Here is a 25,377-nt window from a genome sequence, read left to right as displayed (position 1 = left end):
TTGGTTTATTTCTTGAACACAGACTATGTGGCTTGTGCTAGACAAGACTCCAGGTATTTAAAGATGAATAAAACACAATTTCTTTCATCTAGGAATATGGTAGGGAAGACAGACATAAAGACATGTTTTAATGTGTACATGCATTCACATAAAACATAATTTTTCATAAATTCAAATCTGTGTATATATATGTTATCTTCAGTCTTACCTTTTTTTCCTCTTATGCCTGGTTCTCTACTTCTCCCCACCCCCATCTTTTCCCCAGGTATCACATGTTAAGAATCTTGTGTGTGTGTGTGTGTGTGTGTGTGTGTGTGTGTGTGTGTGTATTATACTACCCAATCATTCTGTGAAGATAGATATTTTTTAGTTATTGCTTATTCCATAAAAAATCCTACTTTCCATACTTTTCTGTAAATTGCATTTCTCACTCAATGATACCACGTGGAACTTCTTCCAAGGATTCTGGTATAGTTCTACTTCGTTTATTTTTAAATTAACAGACTTAATTTTTTTTTTAGAATAGCTTTAGATTTATAGAATGAGTGGAAAACACAGAGTTCCCATATACTCCCTCATCATCCCCCACTTCTGTCCCACTTTCCCCTATTATCAACATTTTGCATTAGTATGGCACATTTGTTGCAATTGATGAGCCATTATTGATACATTATTATTAACTAAAATCCACCGTCTGCATTAGGGTTCATTCTTTATGTTGTACATTCTATGGGTTTTGGTAAATCTATAAAGTATAATGACATGTATCCACCATTACGGGATTATATGGAATATTTCACTGTCCTAAAAATCCTCTGTGCTCCAGCTCTTCGTCCCTTCCTTCCTCCAAACTCCTGGCAACAACTGATCTTTTTACTGTATCCATTAGTTTGCCTTTTCCAAAATATCATGTGGTGGAATTATACAGTATGTAGCCTTTTCAGATAGGCTTCTGTCACTTAGCAATAGGCATGTGAGGGTCCCTCCATGTCTTTTTGTGATGTCATAGCTCATTTCTTTTTACTGCTAAATAATATTCCAGTGTCTGGATGGACCACAGTTTGCTCACCCATCCCCTACTGAAAGACATCTTGGTTCTTCTAAGTTTTGGCAATTATGAATGACACTACAAATTTGTAGGGTTTTTAGATATGTGTGAGTTTTCAACTCATTTGGTTAGTAACACGGAGTTTGCTGGTAAAGCTATTTGGGTTTGGAGTTTCCTTTGTGCAAATATTTTTATTGATTGATTCAATGTGTTTATTAGATATGAGACTTTACAGATTTTCCATTTTTTCTTGTCTCAGTTTTGATAACTTAATTTTCAAGGAATTTGCCCCTTTTTTAACTTTTATATTTATTGCCCCCCCCAAAAATGTTTGTAATATGGTCTTGAAATCTTAAATTTTTTAAATGTTTATTCATTTTGGAGAGACACAGAGTGTGGGGCAGCGGGGGTAGAGGGAGAGGGAGACACAGAACTTGAAGCAGGCTCCAGTCTCCGAGCTGTCTGCACAGAGCCCGATGCGGGGCTCTAACTCATGAACCATGAGATCATGACCTGAACTGAAGTCGGACACTCAACCAACCGAGCCACCCAGGTCGCAAACAAGATGGCTTTTTTCTTTTCTTTTCTTTTCTTTTTAGATTTTTATTTTATCTTATATTTAGTAGGCTCCGTGCCCAACATGGGGCTTGAACTCAGGACCCCAAGATCAAGAGTCTGTGCTCTACTACTGACTGAGCCAGCCAGGTGCCCAGGTCTTAAAATCTTTTAATCCCATTTTAATCCCATTTTTCATTTCTAATATTGGTCATTCACTGGTCTTTTTTTTTTTCCCTTACTTTTACTGTGTTAGCAATTTTATTCATCTTTTCAAAGAACCAGTTTTGGGCTTTGTTGATTTTTTTTTTCTCTTCTGTTCATTTTCTGTGTGATTACTGACTTTACCTTTATTATTTCTTTTCTTCTTATTTGTTTGGATTTGGTTCGCTTTTCATATTTTAGATATTGGATATCGTTGTTTAAAATATTGATGATATATATTCCAGTGTTAATATATATTACCAGGTGGCTTTCAAAAAAGTCTGTAGCACTTTGTATTTTCATGATCAATGTAGGAGAGTATTTCTCCACATCACCACCAGCGATAAAACTATAGATCTTTGAAATATTTTGTAAATAAGATGGTTGAAAAGTGAAAATCTGCATTTTCTTAAACAGGTGGACTTAACATGCTATGGTAAATGCTAGGAGTAATGTTTACCAAGGAGTAGCATGTGGGGAGCACTGTGATTCCAAGAAGTTTCCTTGGCAGGGGTGAAGCCAGAGCTAGGTTACAGGTGAGGTCCTGAGGAGTTTGTACCAGATGGTCTCTGAGAATCTCTTCCTAATTCTCAAATTCTAAGGATTGAGATAGGGAACCACAAAACGTGACACAGAATTATGCAATTTGTTACATTACTTTACATCTTCTCTTATGTGCCTATATCGAGTGGCTGAACTATCGAGGATCACAGGAGCCTGAAATGTCTGTTTTCTTTTACAGCAATGGAGACATTCTTACACAGCTTCATATGACATTTATGATTTAAATAAAAGGTCAGTGACTTCCTCATAAAAGCTATTAAGCTTTTTTAGTGTAATAATACTTTTTTGAAAAGAAGAAATCCCACTGTGATTTATTCATTTGGTAATGTTTCCTTTTATCTTTTTTTCTTTTTTTCAGGCAGCTGATTACAGAAGAGAAAATTCCAAACAACACACAGTGGATCACGTGGTCACCAGAGGGTCATAAATTGGTTAGTGAGTCTCTTCTGTTTTCAGAGAAACATAATGGCTCAAAGTTCTGACATGCAGAAGCTACTTTCCCTGATACAGAACAGACACTTAGGAAGCAAATACTTCACTATCAAATAGAGTGTTATTGCCTAAAATAGCATTTTTCTGGTCTTACACAGTAAATACGGTTCCTAAAAGTTTCTGAACTGCTACTGGGGAATTGTCTACATACTGGAAAAATGCTCTTAAACTCCTCAATTCTATTTTCTGTTGTACTGAGTTTGTTGTTTTGTTCGTTTGTTGAGGCGTACCTGCTTCTTGCTCGTTCTGTGACCTTCTCTCTGTCACTATAGATATACCTTCATGTTCTATGGTGCTAGGAGAATGGCAGAAGTCCAAAAGAAACTGACCAGGAGGCGGGATGTTCATTTGTAGATGGAACTCTCCATTCTGACATGCAACCACACTCCCTCAACCCCCAGCCCCCAGAAAGCAATGCGAAGCAGGCATCATTGTGTGAGAGTGGTCAGCCTCCTGGGTCTTTCTCATGTACTTCATTCAGCATGCACATGGTGGTGGTTGTAAGCTGTTTCTAATATGTGAAGTGTGTCTTTAGAATTATTTGGAGGATATAGCTGTATACTTAGCGTCTTTAAAATGTGAGGAGGATAGAAAAGGACTCTTTATCTTGCTCAAATTGAATAACCCAAGGTAGTCATCACATTTGCATACTTTATTGTTTGAGGATAAAATAGTTGATAGATATTTTTTAACTCTAGGATAAGATATATTATAGCAGGTTATTACTAATTAATCTCTTTTTCAATATTTCTAGGCATACGTTTGGAAAAATGATGTTTATGTTAAAAATGAACCAAATTCATCAAGTCATAGGATCACCTGGACCGGGGAAGAAAATGCAATATATAATGGAATAGCAGACTGGGTTTATGAAGGTAGAGACTTTAAAGCTTTTTCAAATTCGAAAGTCTGTAAGGTTTTTTTTTTTAATACTTAAACATTTCTTTTAAAATGGAGAAATTCAATGGTATTCAACATAAGTTGCATTTCTTTTAAATGTCATCAAATCTCTTTAGCACTGACAATGCCAGGTGTCCCACAGCACAAGGATTTCTTAGCAGTAGCTAGTTTTGCCTGTGTCCTCATTGTCTCTGAATGCCCCTATTGTCTTCTGTCTCCTCCTACAAAGGGCCTTTCTGTATAGGTAGTTTTTCTGCTTTACTGGGGCATAAAAGCTTCCAGATTAACATCAGATGTTTCTCTAACTGGGCCTACCTAACCCAGAGTTACTGAGGAAAGCTAAATACTCCCACAGCATTCCAAGAGCTGACAAAATATTGTCTGGAGGTTGGAGACTAGAGGAGGAAGAAAGCATCTGTTTTACAGAGGATTTGTGTTCATTTGAACTTGGACAAATCATAATTTCCTGTTTTTAAAGAAGGAAAAAAAATAATTAGAAAGGCTTAGGGGACAAAATGGGTAAAAAAAAAACAGAACTAAAAATATTAAAAAAGGATTAATCTTCCTTTTAAGGTAGAGTTTTAGAAAATATTAACAAGACATTTTTCATGTCTATAGTTGCCAAGGTACAAGGCATTTTGAGACTGTTCCAAACTGTTTGCGAGGTTGCCTCATGCTTATTAAGTGCCCATCCTTAGTTCATCCTATGAGTTTTTCCTCATAGCTAAAAAAAAATAAAATAGTTTTTCTTCATGATGTAATATTGGTTCTTACCCAGTTCAAGTCTAACGGCTAATGTTACAACAACAAAAATCACTTTAAAAGAAAGATAAATCCCCATGGCCCATAAATAAGATTTGATTAAAACTGATAATGAAATTTACTTAACGATTGAAAAACATCTTTAACACCTGTTGGACAGCTTGGCACAACCTGAAGGACTCCCAGAGTGGACACTAGGTAAAGCCTCTTCCCAAAACTGCGACTCGACGCTTCCTTGTAACGTCGGAGTATATCTCTAAGATAAGAACACACCTAATACTAATGTCCTTTCTAACCTAGAGAATAGCTGGAAATATCTCATTTTGCATGTTTATGACAAGCAAAGGAATGGCTTCCCGGTTCCACTGTGGGCCTATCTCTAGTAAATGGGACTTAAGAGTTCCTACAGGGAAATTCCTACAATTGGTTTTGTATATTTATGAATGATCCGTACTTGGAAAGGGCACACTTGCTTCTCCGTATATTGGATCCACCCTCCCATTAGAGCCCCGGTCTCCACTGCAGCCATGATGACTTGTGGAGCATAAGATTGAAAGAGTATGTTCTGAGAGTCTATAGGTTCATAAGGAAAAGAACAAACAAAGCTGCAAGGTGTAGACAGGGCCACGTGCTGTATCATGGAGGGACACTCACAGAGTAGCTGACCATCTGGAACATGTGTCCCTTGCCCCACCCCCTGTTCCCAAATGGCTTCCTCTCTCAATTTCCCTGTGTTTTCACTTTGCCTTATTTCATGATTCTCCAATTGATTATTACCATAGTTAATAGGTGTCTTCTTTTGTAAAAATGATAATAATACTTTATCTTCTAGTATGAAGTTAATTATATGACATTGACTCTGAAGTATGAGTGTAGTTTACCTAACCTCAGGGTGAGAATGAGAATTTTGAGAGCAAGGATGAAAAGGGACAGAGAAAGAAAGAAATTTGGAAGATGGAGCACTCCTTACCCCTCAAGTAGTTGTGCTGACAGTGGGGGTGTGGGTAATTGAGTGCAATTCACACTGAGTGTCAGTCACCTGTGAGGTGCTGCGTCAGGTTCTAGAGACGCAGGGACAGATGCTAACCAACTACTGCTGTCAAGGAACTCTGCCCAGAGAGGAAGACAAAGTTGCCAGGGGATAATCATCACAGAGTGAATTGACTGACCTATCCAGGGGAGGGCACTAGGTTCAGAGAGTACATAAGGAAGGTTGGAGAGGCTGGACAGGAGGTATCACGGGATAGTTGAGGGAAGTCGTGGGGGGGAGAGGTTGCCATAGACACTTGTGCTCACAGCCAGCTTTGTATCAGGAAGGGCTGGAAATCTGTTCCTTCCTTTGTTATTCTCCCTTCTTCCTACTATTCATTCTCAGCTCTTTGAGTTTGACCAGTAGTAGTTTTATAATAATGGTTTTAATACATCACGATATAGAAAAATATGTTCTGTATTACAAATAACTACCAATTCAAAACACAGAACACTCCCTGCTATCTGTACTTAAAAACATTTTTAAAAAACCATAGCCTTGCTGTAATTGTATTCATTTTATGTAATTGCATCTTGATCTTAGACTAGAACCAATGGGTAGAAGCACAAGGAAGGAGACATCAACTCAGTATATGAAGAAGTTCTCAGTAGAAACCCCTTGACCTGGACTCACAAGTCCTGTACCCTTATTCTTGTCTCTGGCAATTATTTCAGTCTCTCTAACCCCCTCAGTTGCCTTCTCTGTACAATGGGATATGAATAGACTCACCTAAAGATCTTCGTCATGACTGCATTAGATAAGCGTTTCTTAAATTCTAAACTGCTATGCAAAAGTAAGTTAATGACATAGGTATAAAACAAAGCGCGGCAGGCTGCCTTACCGAGGAGGTTGTCTCTTCCTTGGAAGAGCTGGAATAGGCATGGATGGACATAGAGCATGAAGGTGAAAAGCATGGATTCAAACCAGACAAGTCTGGATTCATTCTTGGTTCTCTCAGTTATTGGCCACATGACCCTGGGCAGATTACCTATTCTCTTGAAGCCTGTCTATCTCTTTGTTCATCTGCACAGGGAGCTACTGTGAGGATTAACTGAAATAATAGATGTCGGTTGCTTATCAGTGTCTGGCACATGGTTAGCACTCACTGGATGCTAGTGGCTCATCATGATAATTATTACATTTTGTTATGACTGTTGTTGTTTCTGTCACTGGTACTACTATTAACCGTTATTATTATTGAAAACAAGCATTGGGAAGAAACTTGTAAAGAGGCTTCAGGAATCAGAAAAGTGATTGGGGCTTGTGGTAACTCTGAGATTCAAGTCTCTATGCTTTTGCTTTTACCTTTACACCCACAGCAGAACATGAGATTTGTGGATTAAATCTACATAAAGAGGAGCACCTGGAAAGCTCAGTCAGTTAAGCGTCTGACTCTTGATTTTGGCTCAGGTCATGATCTCAAAGGTGGTGAGATAGAGCCCCTTGCTGGGATCCCGCTTGCGATTCTTGCTCCCTCTTACTCTGCCCCTCCCCACTGTGTGCGCACGTGCACACGTGCACATGCTCAGTCTCTCTCAAAATAAATAAATTTTTAAAAAATCTACATAAAAGACTAGGAGTCTCCATCTCTTCTACCTGAGCCCTCTGTAAAAGAGGTTTTGGCATTTTAAGAGCCAGAGATTGGAAGTCCCAAGAATAGACTCCACAATCAACATAGGAAGGAACTACATTTGCCAGAGAATGAGTCCAACAGTGTTCTGGAGAGCAAGACCTTTCCTTTCATTTGCCTCCCTCTTTGACCCTCTTCTCTCACCATCAATGGATACACCAGAGGAGTGTGTTAATCCATGGGAGTCTTTAGTTTCTAGCCTAAGTGAAGGAGGTATTTCTTGATAGGGGTCTCACGGAGCTCCTTGTCATTCTAAATTCATCCTTCCCACACCTTGTTTGTGCCAAGAGTAGTAAAGTGTGGGCACCATATTAGTTTGATAGTCTGGAGCCACACACCACCCACCAGTACCCTGCGGGCTCAGTACAAACTGAGCCCAGTTGGGGAGAGTATGCTGGCATGTTGACTGTTTGAAAATTAGAAAGGAGAATCAGCCCCTTGTGTGAAATTTACTTTTAGTACGTTTTGCGGCATAAATTTAGAGGATTATAAGATAAAGAAAAAAAATGCAGAGCTTATATTAAATATTGTGTGCTAAAATATTCTAAAATGGTCCAACGGGTTACTTATTTTCACAATCCAGATCTATCCTTGAAGATTTTATTTTTATTCATTTGTATTACTCTGAATTTGGAAGCCCAGCAAATGCAAAATGGTTCATTAGTTGAACTCTACTGTAATTACTAAAGCTAATGAGAACAATATTTTGAATGCCAAAGCCAATTTATCAGCTACTTCTTGTAACAGAACAATTTATGTCTTTTTTCAGAGGAAATCTTCAGTGCCTACTCTGCTCTGTGGTGGTCTCCAAAAGGCACTTTTTTAGCATATGCCCAATTTAACGACACACAAGTCCCACTTATTGAATACTCTTTCTACTCTGATGAGTCACTGCAGTACCCAATGACTATGCGGATTCCATATCCAAAGGTCTGTACTCCCATTCGCATGGTGGTTCCGTGATTTGATGGGAAGAGAATGGTTTCATTTAATCCTTTCCTGCTAATGAAAATATTGTCAGTCTCTCTTCAACAGCTTGCTGTGATTACTCTTGCTGAAGTCAACAGCATCTGGCAATTTTAAAGTATTTTTATTATCCCAGGAAAGAGTGTGATTTAAGGTTTTGTAATTTCTCCAAAAACTTTGAGGAATGACAAGCCGAAAAAGATGGGGGAAATGCTTTTGAAAGAGGTAGGGGGAATAAAAACGTTTCAGTGGAGGAAAAGAGAGGCTGTCACTGAATCACAAACTCATCTTATTTGTAGAAGTTGGAGTGTGCCCTCGATGAAGTTGAAAAGCTCGGTTATGTATCAGGTTGTATTGCTAATTAACAGACACATGACTAGTTTCGGTGATTCCAGTATAGATTTGGCCCTAATGTAAATTTCACACATCCTGCATTTGGAATAATAGTATCACATCTTGGTTTTCAAGGCTGTTCTCTCCCCTCCGGGATGCATGCTTATGATAATTGAACAGCTCTGTTAAGCAGTGTAAGCTGAGGAAGAGGAGGATTTAGAAGGGAACCAGGATTCTTCACCAGTATCATAATATTAATGGCCACAGTATCATCCATAGGAAAATCTAATAGTAAATGTTTTTGCTGTAAGCAACTTGGGAAAAGGGATTTTTATTTTTACCAACTCACTCAATTTGCTTCATGAAGAGCTGCCATTTTAGGAAGACAGAGGAAGTTAAAAGAAAAAAAAAAGATCAGAGACTAAATATAGAGATGTATTTTCAGTGGAATGTTATTTTTTGATGAGTGAAACTGGCAAAAAAAACACATAAAACGCTCTCACTAAAAATATATTATTTCTAACTAATTTGTCAATTGAAGATCTATGTGTATATATTAAAAAGTTTTGTAGATTTCTGTCATCATATTGATTGCAAAGCTCAAATGTGATGAACCTGAATTTGGAGTGCAAATGATTGCTTCCTAATTAGCATTATTGGCTCTTGACTCAGGTAAACTCATTTTCTTGGTGGGTTGTGTCTTTGGCTGAACCCAAGGTATTCTTCCTAGCTGTCAGCCATTAGACTTCTTGTCTTTTAGAGTCAGAGTGTATTTGCAGAATAATAGAATTGATTTTTCAAAAGCTTATCTTTGCACAAAATACATAAATTATGAACATCCATGATTTAAACAGGAGTGCTTTGGGCTGTCAGCATATGTTTCTGCCTGAATGTGAATAAGTTGCATTTCATGACTTTCTTTTATGTTCGTTTTATCTATATTAAATCTTCTATATTAAATTTTTTAAATTTTTTAAATGTTTATTTTTGAGAGAGAGACAGAGTGTGAGTGGGGGAGGGGCAGAGAGAGAGAGAGGGAGACACAGAATCTGAAGCAGGCTCCAGGCTTTGAGCTGTGTGTACAGAGCCCTACCTGGGGCTTAAACTCATGCACCACAAGATCATGACCTGAGCCAAAGTCAGATGCCTAACTGACTGAACCACCCAGGTGCCCCTATATCAAATTTTTTAATGTGTCTTATTACTATAATTTTATGGCTGTAATGCAGACATTTTTATACCATTTTAAGCCTTTGTAATGATGTTGTGTTTTTTGTCACTACCGGCTCTGTTATTGTTTTTTCCTAGGCAGGAGCTGCAAATCCAACCGTAAAGCTCTTTGTTATAAAAACCGACAATCTCAACCCAAACACCAATGCAACTTCGGTAGAAATCACTCCTCCCGCTGCTATGTTGACAGGGTAAGACTCTTGACTGGAATGTGCGGGTTGTAAACAGTTTCGCACTTCTCAGGGAGGACATTTTAACGACGTGTGTGTTGAGAACCTGCTTTATGTCTTCACGCTGGGCACAGTTCTAATGATGGGGTTGCACAGTGAATAGAGAGAGCAGCCAGGGCCCCAGGTATCATGGAGCCTACCCTCGAGATGAGGGAGGGAGACAACAACCAGGTAAACAGAATCCAGCTGTGACAAATGTGAAGCCAATCAAAGCAGGGCAAGGTGATGGTGATGGTGGGGGGGAAGTTAAGGAAGCTCTCTCTAATGAGATAACCTGTGAGCAGTGACATGAGAAGGAGGGGGCGGCTAGCCACCCGAATACCTGAGGGTTCAGTATCCAGGCAGGGGAAGAGCAGGTGCAGAGACCTCGTAGAGGGGACGTGGGGGGTGCACAGAGGCCCTGGGAGGAGGCCAAATGACCAGAGCAGTATGAGTGGAGAGGAGAGTGATAGGAGTGAGGTCAGATCATGAGGGCTTTGCAGGTCTACATGAGAACTAGAGGAATTCAGGGAAACTGTTACATTTAGCGATCCTCATGATGCTGATGTGCCTCAGGATGTCATTTGTCTAAATAATCCTTGATGGTTTGAAATTCTGCCACTGAGTACCCCCAGCCTCCTGTGCTTTTCCTATAATGATGACCATGATATTGCCTGCAGTTTAGGCCTGCAAGTTGCTTTCTATTCATTTCTGTTAGTCATGTTGGTTTTCTTGTTGCTTTTATTTTTTTTTTTTTAACGTTTTATTTATTTTTGAGACAGAGAGAGACAGAGCATGAACAGGGGAGGGGCAGAGAGAGAGGGAGACACAGAATCGGAAGCAGGCTCCAGGCTCTGAGCCATCAGCCCAGAGCCCGACGCGGGGCTCGAACTCACGGACCGCGAGATCGTGACCTGAGCCGAAGTCGGCCGCTTAACCGACTGAGCCACCCAGGCGCCCCTCTTGTTGCTTTTAAATAATAACCTGTATATACTCAATGAACACTCACTATTTGCCATACACAGGGCATTATTGCATGCTTTATTGTATTAATCTCTAACTCTCTCAGACAACTATTGTCGTATGCCTGTTTTACACATAAGAAAATGAGGCTTAGAAGTTAAGAAAATGACCAAGTATGAGTCTATATTCAAACCTGTCTTTCTGACTTAGAAGAAGGAGCTTTTAAGTGCCCTGCTAGGTGCCTCCTTCTGTGTGCATTCAGCTGATGCTCTCAGATTCCTGGAGTCATCATCAGAGCAACATGGAAGCATCCTTCTCAGGGTGGAATTGACCACATCAGGCATGCTGTAGGCTCTGCTCTGTAGTCATTAATTCATTGACTTGATTAGAAATGTCTATATTAACCTATTCATTTGAGGGGGGGGGGAAGGAAATTGATTATCAGTAAATTTAAAAAATTGTTTTTCCTGAGTTTGTCTAAAGGTATAAAAATTTGCCTGGAGGTTCTAACATCTACTAGGTGGCCCCATCCAGTCATCTCTTCTATCAGCATTGCTTGAGCACCCAGTATTTATACTCACAAGTGTCCATAGGGCTGGATTCTGCCTTTCCAGCATTTATGATCAAGCAGAGGATATAACACATTGCAATAAATGACTTCAAAAGCAGATATGACAGAGGTATAAGCAGAAGGCCAGAGGCATTCCGAGGAGGAGGAGATGAGTTTTCCATGATCCCAGCGATCAAAGAAAGCATCGTAAGGAAGGTGTGGGTTGAAGAGGTAGGGTTCCGAAGGGCACAGTTGAGGGAGGTGGCACTGAAGGGGAAGGTGACCCATGAGCAGGGAAGCACGGGGCTGTCCAGGGAAAGAGCAGCAGGTCCTGTGACCTAATGGTCTACAGCCAGCATCTGTCTGCAGGGAGGGTGAGCCACAGTCTCCTGCTCTGAAAGACACTAGATCCTGGAAGGGGCTTTAGATCTCACTCATGGTTTACAAACATTTTTAAGGACCTGGAAGCCCCCCTTTTTTTTTCCAAGTGAGCTGCAACACAGAAGTACAGTACCAGAAAACAAATGAAGATTACTGCTCAGGTTGCAGGCATGGGCCCTGTCCCCTCAGCTTCCCCCCCGGAGTCAGGATATTAGGCAGAACCTGCAGGGGTTCCAGAACACACTCAGGACAACACTGTAGAACACAGATGAGAGAACCGAGGTTCAGAGAGAGAAACTCATTTGCTCAAGGTCACATAGCCTGCTAGCATGGGAGCTGGGAAGAGAACAGAGGCCTGCACTTGCCAGACCAGATTCATCGAATAATGGAGTTTAAAAGTATTGAGTATTTCTGTGGGCAGGGACTGTGCTTGGTGCTCCACTCACATCTCACTTGAAACACTCCCTACAGTGTTATTGTCATGGCCATTTCACAGATGAAGAGATGAGATCTTCCCCACTTAGAAACCATGTTCCAGGACCTGAGATCAGGAAACCTATGCAGGTCTAAGGACTTAGTTTTTGTCCTGTAGGAATGAACCATTACATCTTTGTTCTTTGTAGTTCTTTATGCTACATTCCTGGTGGGGACTGCCTCACTCACTGGGGGTATTTTGTGTGAGACACATTTTACCAACAAATCATTTCTGGAAATGCCTCAGGAATGTGTTATATAGGGAATGTTACAGCTCTGGTCTCTGTTAACACCAGTGAGGCCACAGCTTATCTAAAACCAGGCTGGAGGTCCTCTCTGGGGAAAGCATTCCAATAGGTGGTGATGCCCCATTTTCTAGCCTTATGCAAACATCCAGCAGGGCCAGGTCAATCCAGGCAAGTTGGTAAGTTGCCCAGCACCCTCTGCTATGTTTTCTAGCAATCTGCTACTTCCTGGAGTTGTAGGATCACCGGGAGTGTAGCCCTGTGAGGGTCCTCATGTCTCCTCCCTCCTCTGCCTAGGCACCCATCACTGATTTTCCCTCTGGGCCATATCCTTGCACCATGGAGCTTCCAGCAGGAGAAATCCTTCTGGAGGCTAAGGCTGGTTTGTTCTGTTAGGAATGCGCTCCTCTGCTGACAAATGAGAAGCGCATCCTGGCCACCCTTCCAGCAACCTGAGCCTGAACCTGAATCAGGGAGAACCTCCCTGCCACCCTCATTGATTGAGAGGTCAGGTTGATTAGATTCATTAGGCTGCCCATTTGTATTGATGACTCATAATGGGAGTTTGTGACTCAAAATATTTGAGAGAAAACCACACATACTGAAAAACCATAAACCCCCTAACTGCTTTATTTAGAGCCCTGTTTCACCTTGCTGGATTGAAGTAATAAGAAAGGGAGCAATCTTAACAGTAGTATCTCCAGTGCCTTCCAGGGTGCCTGGGATACAGCAAGTGTCCAATCAGTATTTGCAGCATAAATTGAATAAGCTGATGTGTGGATGAATGAGATATGCTATGTGTCTGACTTTATGTGTGTGCCGTAGTTTATACAGCCAGCACCAAAGATGACCTGCACAGTGACCCTGCATAGCAAATCCCTCTTTCCACCTCCTCCCAGCCATCTGCAAATTCTGTGGCCTGAGCTAGAGAATTGGGAAGGACATGTTCTATTGAGGTGACCCCACCCCACATCTGGCCAATTGGCTCCAGGGACCAGTCACACCCAGCTCATGGTCTGCCTGCCCCTACCCTGTTTTTCTGCTCCTGTGTGATTCAATAGATAAATGTTTTCCTCTGAACGGCTGGTGATCCTTGGTCTATAAAGTAAGGATATTGGGGTCTAGGGTCGCCACCCGGGAGATAAATGAACTGGACTGAAATACCCTGGAAGCTAGCGACACCTCCAGAAATGAGGCCGAACAGCAGCTCACATGCTGTGGGTGCCGCCCCCTGGGATGGGCTCCCTCTCACCCTACCCCTCCTCAGCGATCTGTCAGCAGCCCCAGGAGGGCTGGCATCCATCTCAGAGCAGAGGGTGGCAGGGAGCCCGGGGCCAGCACTGGCAGAACGCCCACTTCCTTGGGTGATTCACCGAATTAATCACTCTACCGTCTGCAGTTGCTCTTAGGAGCAATTGCTCTCCAATATTCTTTCCAGTTAGTAATGCCTACCTGATGTTAAGTATCCTGAATATACCAAAAGAAACATTTACACAAATTAGGGGAATTAATGTAACTCAACAGACATTTATTAAATGCCTACTCTTTGCAAGCCAGCACTTTACAAGTATGACCTTCAAAAGCAAGTCTCTCCCAATAGATTCAAATACAATTTGCTTTATAAAATTCAGCTGTTTAGTTTACACACACTCTGTAGGAATAAATAGATCTCATAGAGTGAGGAGTTCGATCCTGAAGAAAATGCAAGCGGGTTGAAGCTAGCCAACAATATTCACCAGAGGGATGGGTAGAGGTTCTACAGAGGGAATGACTGGGAACAGAAAATCTGAAGCCAACTGCTTGGTTTGAATCATGGCTCCAACACTTCCCAGTGTGTGACCTTGAGCAAGTTACTTAACTTCTCTACATTTCCCTTTCCTTGTCTGTAAACCATGAACTCTAGCGTTCCTACCTCATAGGGTGCCACGAGCTTTATGTCAAGCCCCTGGAACAGTTCCAGGCACAAGTAGACTCCCCTTGCGTTTGAACTCCTACTGTTATGTCCAGGAATTACTCCACTGCTTTAATATTAAAGTCAGCCATATTCTCCTTGGTCTAATACCGTCCCAGAAGTTAGAAGAGCTTGTTGAATCACTCTGCCTAACCTGGGATAGGCAGCCACTGGCTCAAGGGAAGGCCCTCTTCTGCTCCTACCCACCATTTCATAACCAGTCTCCTCAGTATACGCCTCTCTGTTTTTACAGAATAAAATCAGCAAATAGCACACAAGATAGTTGATAATCCTGCTTGTTGGATTTTTCTGGTCTTAAGTGGGACTTAAACCTTTCAATAAAAAGTGCAGTTGGGTCATTGGTTCCCTTACTTTTTTTTTTTTTTTTTTTTTTTTTTTGAGTCATTGACATCTCAGACTGGCATGATCTTGGCTCAGGGCTGGGTTATGCAGCCTCATTCTGTCTCCCCTTAATTGCAAATCCTGAAGAGAATCTGTGATTAAGCGGAAGTATGTTTATATGAAAATTCAAAATGTACCGTCCCCTTGCTGGTGAAAGGCCATTCTGGAGGCATCACAGGGTACAGAGTACACCTCGGGCTACAGTGAGTGACAGAGGGAGTGGAGGATACAGGTTCATGAACCTTTGATCTAGAAATGGGCAGGGAAGGTGCCAGATGCATGTGAGTTTCCTGGCAGACTTCCTAAATTCCATTACTCCATGTTTTCAAATGGGGAAAAGTTATTTCTCTACTGCTGATTTCCAAACCTGGAGCATAATTTATGGTTTTTAGTAGATAAAAGGACTTTGTACCAGGTGATCCACTAATCGTGTTAGAGAGTTTTCTGCCCGCCCCCCTCCGGCCCCTTCCCCCTACTAGGCCACTTTAGAAAAGGGAAGGCTCTTTTTAGAGCCCATGGTCCTAATCGATGCCCAGGAAGCCCTGAGATAATGTGTGCAAGTATGTGAAGAGGCTTTTTTTTCCCTTAGAGAGAGGTACATGATTTTCATCCAGTTTATAAAGGGATTTGATCTATGAGTAAGAACCACTAGCATAGAGCAGGGATAAGCACACCAGGCCCACTGGCAAATCCAGCCCCATGCCCGTTTTTGTATGATCTGCAAGTAAGAAAGGTTTTTACAATTTTGAGTGACTGGGAAGGAATTTACAATTTGAGTAATTGGGGAGGAAAAATCACGAGAAGAATAATACTTCATGATGTGTGAAAATTATATGAACTTCAAATCTCAGCATTTCACTGGAACACAGCTACAGTCGTTTGTTTGTATATTGTCTGTAGCTGCTCTGGTGCCGCAAAGGCAGAGATAAGTAGTTGTGACAGAGCACATGTGGGCTGCAAAGCTTAAAAGATTTACTGTCTGGCTGTATACTAAGAAAACCTTCAGACCCCTGGTCTAGAAAGTTAATTTCAAAAAGTTTTCCTTTCTCCCTTGCATTTCATTATTGCAGTCCCCTCTGTATTTATTCCTTATTCCCGGGAAGATTTATTTGCCTTACCATGTTCTCATTTAATGCCTGAGGACTGGGCACAGGGCAGAAGAGTTGGATCCAGTGAGGCGCCCTTGCTCCTGTGCGTGCAAAGAGGGGCTCACACTCTCACACCCTGCAGCCTGGCAGTCGTTAGTGGTAAGCGCTTTAAGACTGGTTATATCAGTGTAGAAAAAGAGGGTTTCTAAGAAAGCATAGTGGATATTTGAAGAAGACCTGAGGAAGTCAGAGCACTGCAGTGGTTTCAGACTGAAGGGCAGGTTGAACCAAGAGGGCAGCTAGGACCTAGCTCATAGGGTGTTCATGAGACACCAGCCATGCAGACTGATGGTGTACCAGTTCTTAATAAGCAAAAGAAAGGGCTGAAATGGAGAGGAGTCCCTATATGTGGGAAGGTGGTGCTTTGCTGCTGGGTGAAGGGGTATGATCTTCTTTCATTACCTGCCACCAGCAGCGGAGACAATGAGGAGGTACCCCTGGGGACATTAACACAGGAGGTGTCCCCAGCAATAAAAGGGGGATAGTGAAGTGGTGATCCATCCTAAGTGCTCAATAAACAGTGGTTGTTTGCTTTAGTGTCCATGAGGGGAGTGGAGATAGGTAGGACACGGTCTGTGAATTCTGAGGAAGGACAGAAATATTTAAGCCACAAAGAATAGGATGGGATTTTTCCCTTCAGTGCTGCCTTCCAAGAATTTCGGTGAGTGTCTGTTTTGGGCCAGGTATTCTGCTAGGGCCTGGGGACACCCTGTGAACAAGACAGCTGTGGTCCTGCCTCAGAGAGCTTGCAGTCAAGGAGAGCAAAAAGATGCAAGGAGGGGGTGGTCACAGCCTGGGAAGGGAAGAGCAAAGGAGCATTTTAGCGCGTTCAGGGTGAGGAAGAGGATATGGCCATGGGCCAGAGGGGAAGAGAGGGGAGGAAAAAATTCTTTGGGAATTTTTCTGAAAAGGGGATAAGGCTTTGATCAGACAGTGGAAAGGAGTGATTTAAGATCATTGTTCAAAATCACACTGGGGGCTAGGAAGAGTAAATAAAATAAAATATAAATGATCCAGAGCAAATATTTAGGGAGGCTAGCAGAAAATTAAATTGTGAATTCTATGCATCTCACTACAAATCAAAAGGTAGTTCCAAAACTGCTTAAAGGTATGTGTTGGAGGAAGACACAATGCTGGAGATATCTCCACTTGTATAAATTTTATGTTAAGGTTCCTTATTTTTTTTTCCACAAGTTCATGTTTTGAGTCTTGAGAAAAGATTTTTTACAGTATAATTATTTGATTTTCAAAGTTTGTAGAGATGTGGGTCAATTTTTTCCCCTTTGAAAATGAAGTTGAGAAAAAGGTCAGTTGTAATTTCACCCTAAAAGCAAGAATTTTCTAGAGAAGCACGTCAAATTACCAGAAAATATTCGAATCTCAGCCAGTGTCTCTGGCCTCCCTGTAATTTTCTCTCAAGACAGCAGAAAAGAGATGGGAAAATGTCACCCTTGACTTCCTGGCACCACCAAAGGCCAAGCTGAGGACTTGAAAAATCCCGAGCTGTGGTGTGAGTCACGTTTGCCAAGCCACTACTTGATGTTAGCTACTGTTTTTCCTGTCAGATATATTTTAATTTCCATTCAAAACTAAATTACACTTTAAGCTTTCAGAAAAAGTAAAATATTGTGTTATTAAATGCTTTCAACAACGATTTAAAATTATATGCCTATTAAGATTGATTTCAGTGAGTAAAATGTCTGTCTGTACCAAGGTCTGGAAATAGTTATTCTCTCTCCCCTCCCTCCCTTCCTCCCTTTCTCCCTTCCTTCCTCCCTTCCTCCCTCCACCCCCCCATTTTTTCCTTCCTTTCTTCCTTCCAGGGATTACTATTTGTGTGATGTAACGTGGGCAAACGAAGAAAGAATTTCTTTGCAATGGCTCCGAAGGATTCAGAACTATTCAGTCATGGATATACGTGACTATAATAACTCCACCGGCAAATGGATTTCCTCAGCGGTAAGGTTTAATGGGGATGTTCTGCTTCTAAAGCTACATGTGATCCAAGGACAGTATGAAAACAGGCAAAGTGAGTGATTGGGAATCAGGAGATAAACTCTGAGTTTCTATTCTTTCTGACTGTCAGATCCTGAGGCAGTAGGTAAGTTTTGACTAACTTTTAGAGAATCTGATATCTGGTGGTACTTCCGTTTCACCTTTACTCACTAGTCATACTGTTTTAGTTATGGATATTATCACTCAATGGTAATTGGAAACCCAGAAGACAGAATTTGATGTCAAAATTCAAAAAGCTCAAGAGGGCCAGTGGCTGCAAGGGCCATAAAGTGTGTTTCCATAGAGAAAATATGGGCAGTGGCAAATGACTGGCTGAGTATGTGTGAAAGAAAACAAGATTCAAAAGGCCACAAATCTGCTACCATACTGTGACTATCATTAAGCAGTAAACAGCTTTGGAACATACATAGATACCTACCCGGCTGAAAGGGTGGTAACATTAAGACAAAGGCAAGTGTTAATTCAAATCTGAGGTGCTTGGGGCGTTGGGGGGTTTCCCCACAAGAAACTTCAAGGTTTGACCAAGCTGGTGAATCAGAATTAAAGCCCCTTTGGGACCAGCAGCCTCAGGAGGGACAAAGCCCAGGGAAGGTTTGCTGGAATATGTCAAGCACACCTCTACAAGCCATTTCCTGGTAATAGGCTCTGTACTTACATACCTCCCCTCCCTGTTCCCATCCTGGTTGGACACAGTGAAGATTCTTGCCTCAGAAAGCTTGGGCACCCTGTATCTTGATGTGCTCATTTGTTCATTTATACAGCAAACATTGAACACCTAATGTGTCCCAAGTTCTGTGCACAGCTCTGTCCCCAAAATGCTGATGATAAAGGGATTACCATTATGATAATGAATAATAGTAGATACCATTTCTTGAAGACTCACAGTGGAGTCAGAGGCTCAGTGAGGTTAAGGAGCTTGCTTCGGTCACATGACAGCCAGAATTCAAACTAAAAAAATCTCAAGCTTTTTGTTTCTTGTAAAACATATCATCCTACTATCAAGATATTGTGACCTAAAAGGATATAAGCAAGGTACAGAGGGAATGTAGGGCAGAAGAAGGCGATCCACTCAACTGGGGACAGGGGATGGGAGATGACAAGGAAGATAAAGCAGCCTGGGCAGATAAGGGCACAAGGACCCTGTGAGCAGAGGCTGTGCAAAGGCATCCAGTGAATGGCTTGGAGCCTGCAGGGTCTGGGGCTCCCAGAGGACCAGGGGTTGGGTTGAGGCACAATGATGAGAACTGAGGGTGGGGGTAGACTGAGTCTCAGGCACCATTCCCAGGAGTTTGGACTGACTTGGAGGACACGGGGTGCTATTTCCAGGTGTTAAATAGAAGAGGATCATGAGATAGAACCATCTGTTGCCACGTGAGTTCAGCCAGGGGTTGAGCAGGGTGGAGGGCAGATTGGAAGAAGAAAAGAGCCGCAGGGTATCAGCCAGGAGGTCACGACAACAAACCAGGGGAAATCAGAAGAGAACCCGAGCTAAGGCAGTAACCGTGGAGAAGGAAGAAAGGAGTCAAAGAACCAGGAGACGGGCTGAGGAGGTGGCTGTGAGTAGTGGAGGCATCTAGAGCGACTCCCACATCTCTGGCTTGGGTGAATGGTGGCACTAGGCAGAAGAATGAAGGTGTAGGAACAAGCCAATGGGGATGGAGACAAGACAAATGACATCATCTTCTGTTCTGTACCTGTTGAGTTGAAAATGCTGGTGGACCCTCCAGGTCCACATATGGAGACAGAGCCCTAGGCAACAGAGGTAAATGTTCTAATGCAACAGTCCTAACATAAATACAAATATATAAATGGAGACAGTTTTCAACTATTTTAAGTACAATTTCATTTGTATTACCATGAATTGCAGCTAAAGAATTAGAATGCATAGCTTACTTCTCTCTGGAACACTGTCCCTGTATTTTTCTCTCCCTAGGCACAAGAACACATTGAAATGAGTACCACTGGCTGGGTTGGAAGAGTAAGTGGTTAAGAGTCATGTTTTGGTTTTTTTTTTCGTATGGATCAGATACACAGAGCTATTTAATATGTAGATATACCGGGTGCCTGGGTGCCTCAGGAGGTTAGGCATCCAACTCCTGCTTTTGGCTCAGGTCATGATCTCATGGTCGTGGGATGGAGCCCCACAATGGATTGCACGCTGGCCGTGGAGCCTGATTGAGATTCTCTCTCTTCTTCTTCCTCTGCCCCTCCCCCATTTGCACTCATGTGCTTTCTTTCTCAAAAAAAAAAAAAAAAAAAAAAGTAAATATACCAAATGAGGGCCCTATGTTATTTGCTATTAACAGAAATATTACTTGACCTATTGATCAAAATACTTAAATGCCCCCTGCAGAGATATCTTTTTATACAGAATACAGAACATGCTCAGCTGGAAGAAGTAAAAGGACAAGTTAAAACTTAATAGCAGACAAAACAGAAGACATACTCGAGGCAAACTGTAGGTCCTGGAAAGTAAAAAGCAAACCTATGCTGAAAAGCCTCTAAGATGCCAAATATGCTCATTGACCTCATCTTCAAAGTCCTGTGCTTTGGAGGCAGAAAACATGGCTTCCATCCACAGCCTACACTAATGTGTAAGGAGATGGGACTATATCCAGTAGCAACGCAGCGGCAAACACACCACACTGCTGTGTACCTCCCTCTGGAGGAAACAGTACTCATGTGGCTTCACGCTTTCCTAGGCCCCAGATGCAGAGTTTCATCTAAGAAAGCGCGGTGACCCGCAGGGACTTGTCACGCTTCTCGCTCCTGCTGCGCTCCGCCTTGGGTGGCATCACCAGCCGTGTTGCCACCAGACCATGGAACGAAACAAGTTAACAAAGGAAGTGCAGCCATTTCGGCACCTCATAGAAAGACGATGAACAAATCTCACCTAATTTTTACGACCACTTCTATTAAGTCTCCTTTAAGACAGAAACAAAGGAACAAAATGTGTAAAGATTTCACTCATATCTCTCAGGGCATAGAGGGGAGGCCCCCGGTCCAGGAACAGGACCCCTTCCAGCTGGGCTCGGAGTTCCGATAGCATTCGCACGTCCCTTTTCTTCAGGCATTGATTGGGCAGAGGGGAGAGGTTTGCCAACATGAAAAGTGGTTTCCTCCATGGCAAGAGACACGCTACACTTCCTCACGACTCTTTGAAAAAAATATGTTTTTTCCTCTCTGTATTTAACCAGACAGATGCCACTTTTCACACATTTCTACTAGGCACAACTCCATCCAGGGGAAACAGGGAAATGTATTAAAAAGATAAGGCTGTGAACACAGGTCTAGAGAGGGGAATGTGTTTCAGAGCTCTGTAATGAGAACACCAAGTGTATTGCACGCCTCAGCTTGCTCCATAAATGAATCCACTTTGAATCACTAAATAGAAGAGGGAAGCATTTTTCTTCCTTCCCAAAATGGGAGCTGATGAAAGAGGAAACATCTAGGGTAAAGTGAACCAACAATTTTAAAAGACCATCTCCTACCTGCTCTCAAATGTAGTCGTAATGCGACATATTCCTTTCAGGCTGGGATAGATACTCTTCTGCTTAAACTACATTATGTTCTGAGAACTATCTTTTATTGAACTGTGAAAAATGGAAATTTTATAGTATATTTCCATACAACTACTTTTTTGGTAAATTGTTGATCCTATTTAGCAAAATGAAAAGACTTACCATAAAAATGGTAAGTATAAAAATGTTTCCATGTGAAATATACGACAGACATTCCTTATAGCACCCAGTCCAGAAATGGTTAAAGACTTCCTGGCTTTCAAAAGGAAATATGTATTTTAAAAAGAGGGAACAAATCCCTCAAATTACAAACCACTTCTTATCTGAAACAGTAAAGATAATAGTCTGTTTCAAACCAACAAACAAAACAGAAAGCAATCAACTCATGGTTGTGGGAAGGGTAGGGGTGTGGGGAGATGGGTGAAATAGGTGAAGGATTAAGAGGTACAAACTTCCAGTTACAATAATAATAATAGTGTGTTTCAAGAAAGCACACCTGTGACATTGAGAAAATTTACCTCATAAAACTGAACTGCTGATTTTTGCCCATTTGTAGCCAGAAGTCCTTGAGTTATCATCCACAGAGAGATGTCCAAAGATAACAATACCACTGCTCTGTGTTGTGTCCTGTGTAAGCCTTTTTATGTGCTTTCTCTCATTTACTCTGCACAAAAAATTCCCTGAGCGAGATCTTTTTGTCTGCATTTTCTAGAAGGAGAATTTTCTTTTGAGACACTGTGGTTTCATTTGGCAAGTAAATGAAGCATGGGTTTTGGGCAGAGATGTTGAGAGGACTTTCAAAAATTAAAGTTGGTGCTGAGATGAGACTAATGTGCTCTAATGTGTTTTTTGTTTCTATTTTATTCTAGTTTAGGCCTGCAGAACCTCATTTTACCTCTGACGGGAAGAACTTCTACAAGATCATCAGCAACGAAGATGGCTACAAACACATTTGCCGTTTCCAAATAGATAAGAAAGTGAGTATTCCTACGTAATTTACTTCAGGTTGATCTCTTTTTTAATGCAACTAACTTGACGTGGAAATCATTTGGTAAAGTTGATCAAGGTGTACTAATAATCTGATTAATTCAAATTCCAAAGCAGTATCTAGAGTACAATGGGATGGGGTGGGGACACCCAAAAAGGCCTAAGATCATCTGAACTGTTGCTATAAATGATTTAACCCCCCACTTAACTTTGGCGAGAGAGTTTCATAAACCTCTTTTTAAAAAATTCCGTTAGGGTTGCACATTTATTACAAAAGGAGCTTGGGAAGTCATCGGGATAGAAGCTCTTACCACTGATTACCTGTGAGTATTCTAATCGATCGGATGGATGTAAATATAGTTGTTGTAATCACACCCTCTCTGCCCAGAAATAGGGGAAAATCTCCTACAAATAAAGAATAGTCTATTTGGAATGTGTTCAGTACTTTTTTCTTTTTAACATACGGAAGCCTTAATGATTTTCACATATGCTTAGCAGATTTGATACCCTGCCACCAAGTGGCTCTACCTCTTGCTCTTACCTGCTTTACATTAGAAGAGCTGTAGCCTCTTTTTCTTAAACATCTTAGAACACTGAACCAGAATCAGGGGCGTTTCGTGAAATGTTAACTGTCGCCGAATTCTGGAAGGCTTGCAAAGGCTATTTTATATCTGTCCATGTTTCGGCCTCGCTTTTTGGAAAATGGAAAGCTTTGCAGAGGCTGTCAGCTACCATGCACGAATTGTGGCATGAATTGAGGAGTGTTATTTTTCATTAGCATCTAAGGCACTTTTATAATTCGTTATCGGGTGTCACCATGGAGGATTTTTGCCCCTGCCCAAAGCAGTCTTTGAAGGTCCTCTTTAGAAGTGGCTCTGTGGCCCTCAGGAAGATAGTAGTTTGTGTTCTAGAACAGAAAATATGGGGAAAAATATGGACACATGGGCTCTCAACTTCAGGCTACTTGTCCAGTCACATTTTTCTTATAAGAGACTTTTTTTTCTTTTTTTTTTTTTTTATTGTTTTGTTTTGAGTTTTTACTCGTCACTTTAATGAAGGGAGCAATTCCTGCATTCAGATATTTTAGTCTGTTTACCATCTCCTGTTTAGAGATAATGGGGGAAAATGGCCTCTGGGGGAGAGGGAGCAGGGAAGAATGATACAAGAAGGGCCAGCACTAATGCTTGGTGTTGAGTTAAACAAAGTGTGCTTGACTTTCTTTAAAAACATAATTAATATACATCTCATTTGTTTTCTTCCCAGATACTACATTAGTAATGAATATAAAGGAATGCCAGGAGGAAGAAATCTTTATAAGTAAGAGCTCCACCAATTTGTTGACTTGAGTCTTTTTAGCTGAAGAACAATTTCTGGGTTGTTTGGTTTTTTGGTTTTTTTTTTTTTTTTCCTTGTCTTAACCAGAATTGTAAGTTCTAGTTTCTGTCCTGGAAGAGCTTTGGTTCCTTTATAAATCAAACCTCCACATGTCACCAAAAGAGAATGGCTTTATTAGATGCTTTATGTTATTTCCAAACAGTAGGAGGTTTGAGGTTATTACGAATTAATTCGTGTATCTATCTCACACTAAAAAGAAGTTTTTGAGCATTGCTTTGACATTCTGATAGCTTTGAAACCAGAATATGGCATTATTCAATTCCATCTTCTCATTTCTTCTTTCATCAAGCACTTAATTTCCACCATTGGTTCACAGAATCCAACTTAATGACTCCACGAAAGTGGCATGCCTGAGTTGTGAGCTGAAACCAGAGAGGTGTCAGTACTATTCTGTATCATTTAGTAAAGAGGCAAAGTACTATCAACTTAGATGTTCAGGTAAGTGTGAATGGACATGGGGAGGGAAGACAGCATCGCCATGTCTGTCTGTCTATCCAAAGCGGTTCCTAACATTCCCTTAGGCTGCACGTTTTTCCAGCCTTCCACTCGCCAGCTGACGTTCCCTCCTCTCTTCGGACATCATTCACCACCCTCCTGGCTCAGTCTGCCCATTTGTCCCTTTCTCTGTCCCATCTGGGAAACATTCTTGCTGCCCTGCTCAGTTTTCTTCTCTTGAATCTGAGGTGCTCTTGAAATCACTGAAGTCCCCTTCTCTTCAAGCTCTAAGTGGTGAGTTAACCACCTCTCCTCCCCTTTTGGCCAAGAGACTTGCATGGCTTGCTTTTGAACACACACACAAGTACACACACACAGTGGAGCCTATGTATAACGGAGGTAGTTCATTGTTTTAGACAGACAGAGATAGATATATATTAGATTTTTTGTTGTAGATTGTTTTTAGTGTTAATTTTTTATTATTTTATGCACTTGCCCCTCTAAATGAGAAAATATATGCGGGTAGTGCCCGTCACCCAACCTGCTCACTGTTCCATCTTCTGTTGCTGTTTTATTTTCATTTTCTTTATGATAAATGAAGAAACTTGGCAAGGACGGGCAACAGGACTTCCACAGGTGGCACAGCTAATAAGAGGTGGCACCGGCAGAACAACAGGATCCAAGCCCAGGTCTCCACCTCCCAAGCACTCGGATAAGCACTATGCTAGGTTACTTCTCAAAATGAAAGAATCTGGATACTCTGGAAAGAATCGTCCCCTCACCGAAAAGAGACCTCCAAACCAGCTAACTGAATCTTTATCAGCACAGTTTCTTTATTATTACATTTTAGTTTCTGTGACTGTTTTTAGTCACCACTTCTTGGGCATGCATTTCATACTGGGAACTGTGCTAGAAGTTTTATATTTGTGGTCTTGTTTGATTCCTAAGAAAACTCTATAAAGTAGATACTGCCCTCATTTTGTATG

General features: G+C 41.4%; 1 protein-coding gene across 1 annotated transcript in view; it reads left to right on the top strand.

Annotated features, from left to right (window-relative positions):
* Positions 1–25,377, top strand: part of LOC125916956 (dipeptidyl peptidase 4) — a 78,665-nt gene that overhangs the window by 28,818 nt on the left and 24,470 nt on the right. Inside the window, exons 6-16 of the mRNA XM_049623202.1 lie at positions 2,550–2,602; positions 2,730–2,802; positions 3,618–3,738; positions 7,955–8,115; positions 9,793–9,905; positions 17,861–17,996; positions 19,987–20,031; positions 22,444–22,551; positions 22,817–22,884; positions 23,825–23,878; positions 24,273–24,394. Coding sequence (XP_049479159.1) covers positions 2,550–2,602; positions 2,730–2,802; positions 3,618–3,738; positions 7,955–8,115; positions 9,793–9,905; positions 17,861–17,996; positions 19,987–20,031; positions 22,444–22,551; positions 22,817–22,884; positions 23,825–23,878; positions 24,273–24,394 — 1,054 coding nt within the window. The remainder of the gene's footprint in view (positions 1–2,549; positions 2,603–2,729; positions 2,803–3,617; positions 3,739–7,954; positions 8,116–9,792; positions 9,906–17,860; positions 17,997–19,986; positions 20,032–22,443; positions 22,552–22,816; positions 22,885–23,824; positions 23,879–24,272; positions 24,395–25,377) is intronic.

Source organism: Panthera uncia, unplaced genomic scaffold (genome assembly GCF_023721935.1).
Source record: "Panthera uncia isolate 11264 unplaced genomic scaffold, Puncia_PCG_1.0 HiC_scaffold_1352, whole genome shotgun sequence".
NCBI classification, from domain to species: domain Eukaryota; kingdom Metazoa; phylum Chordata; class Mammalia; order Carnivora; family Felidae; genus Panthera; species Panthera uncia.
This window is presented reverse-complemented; position numbering and strand designations above follow the sequence as displayed.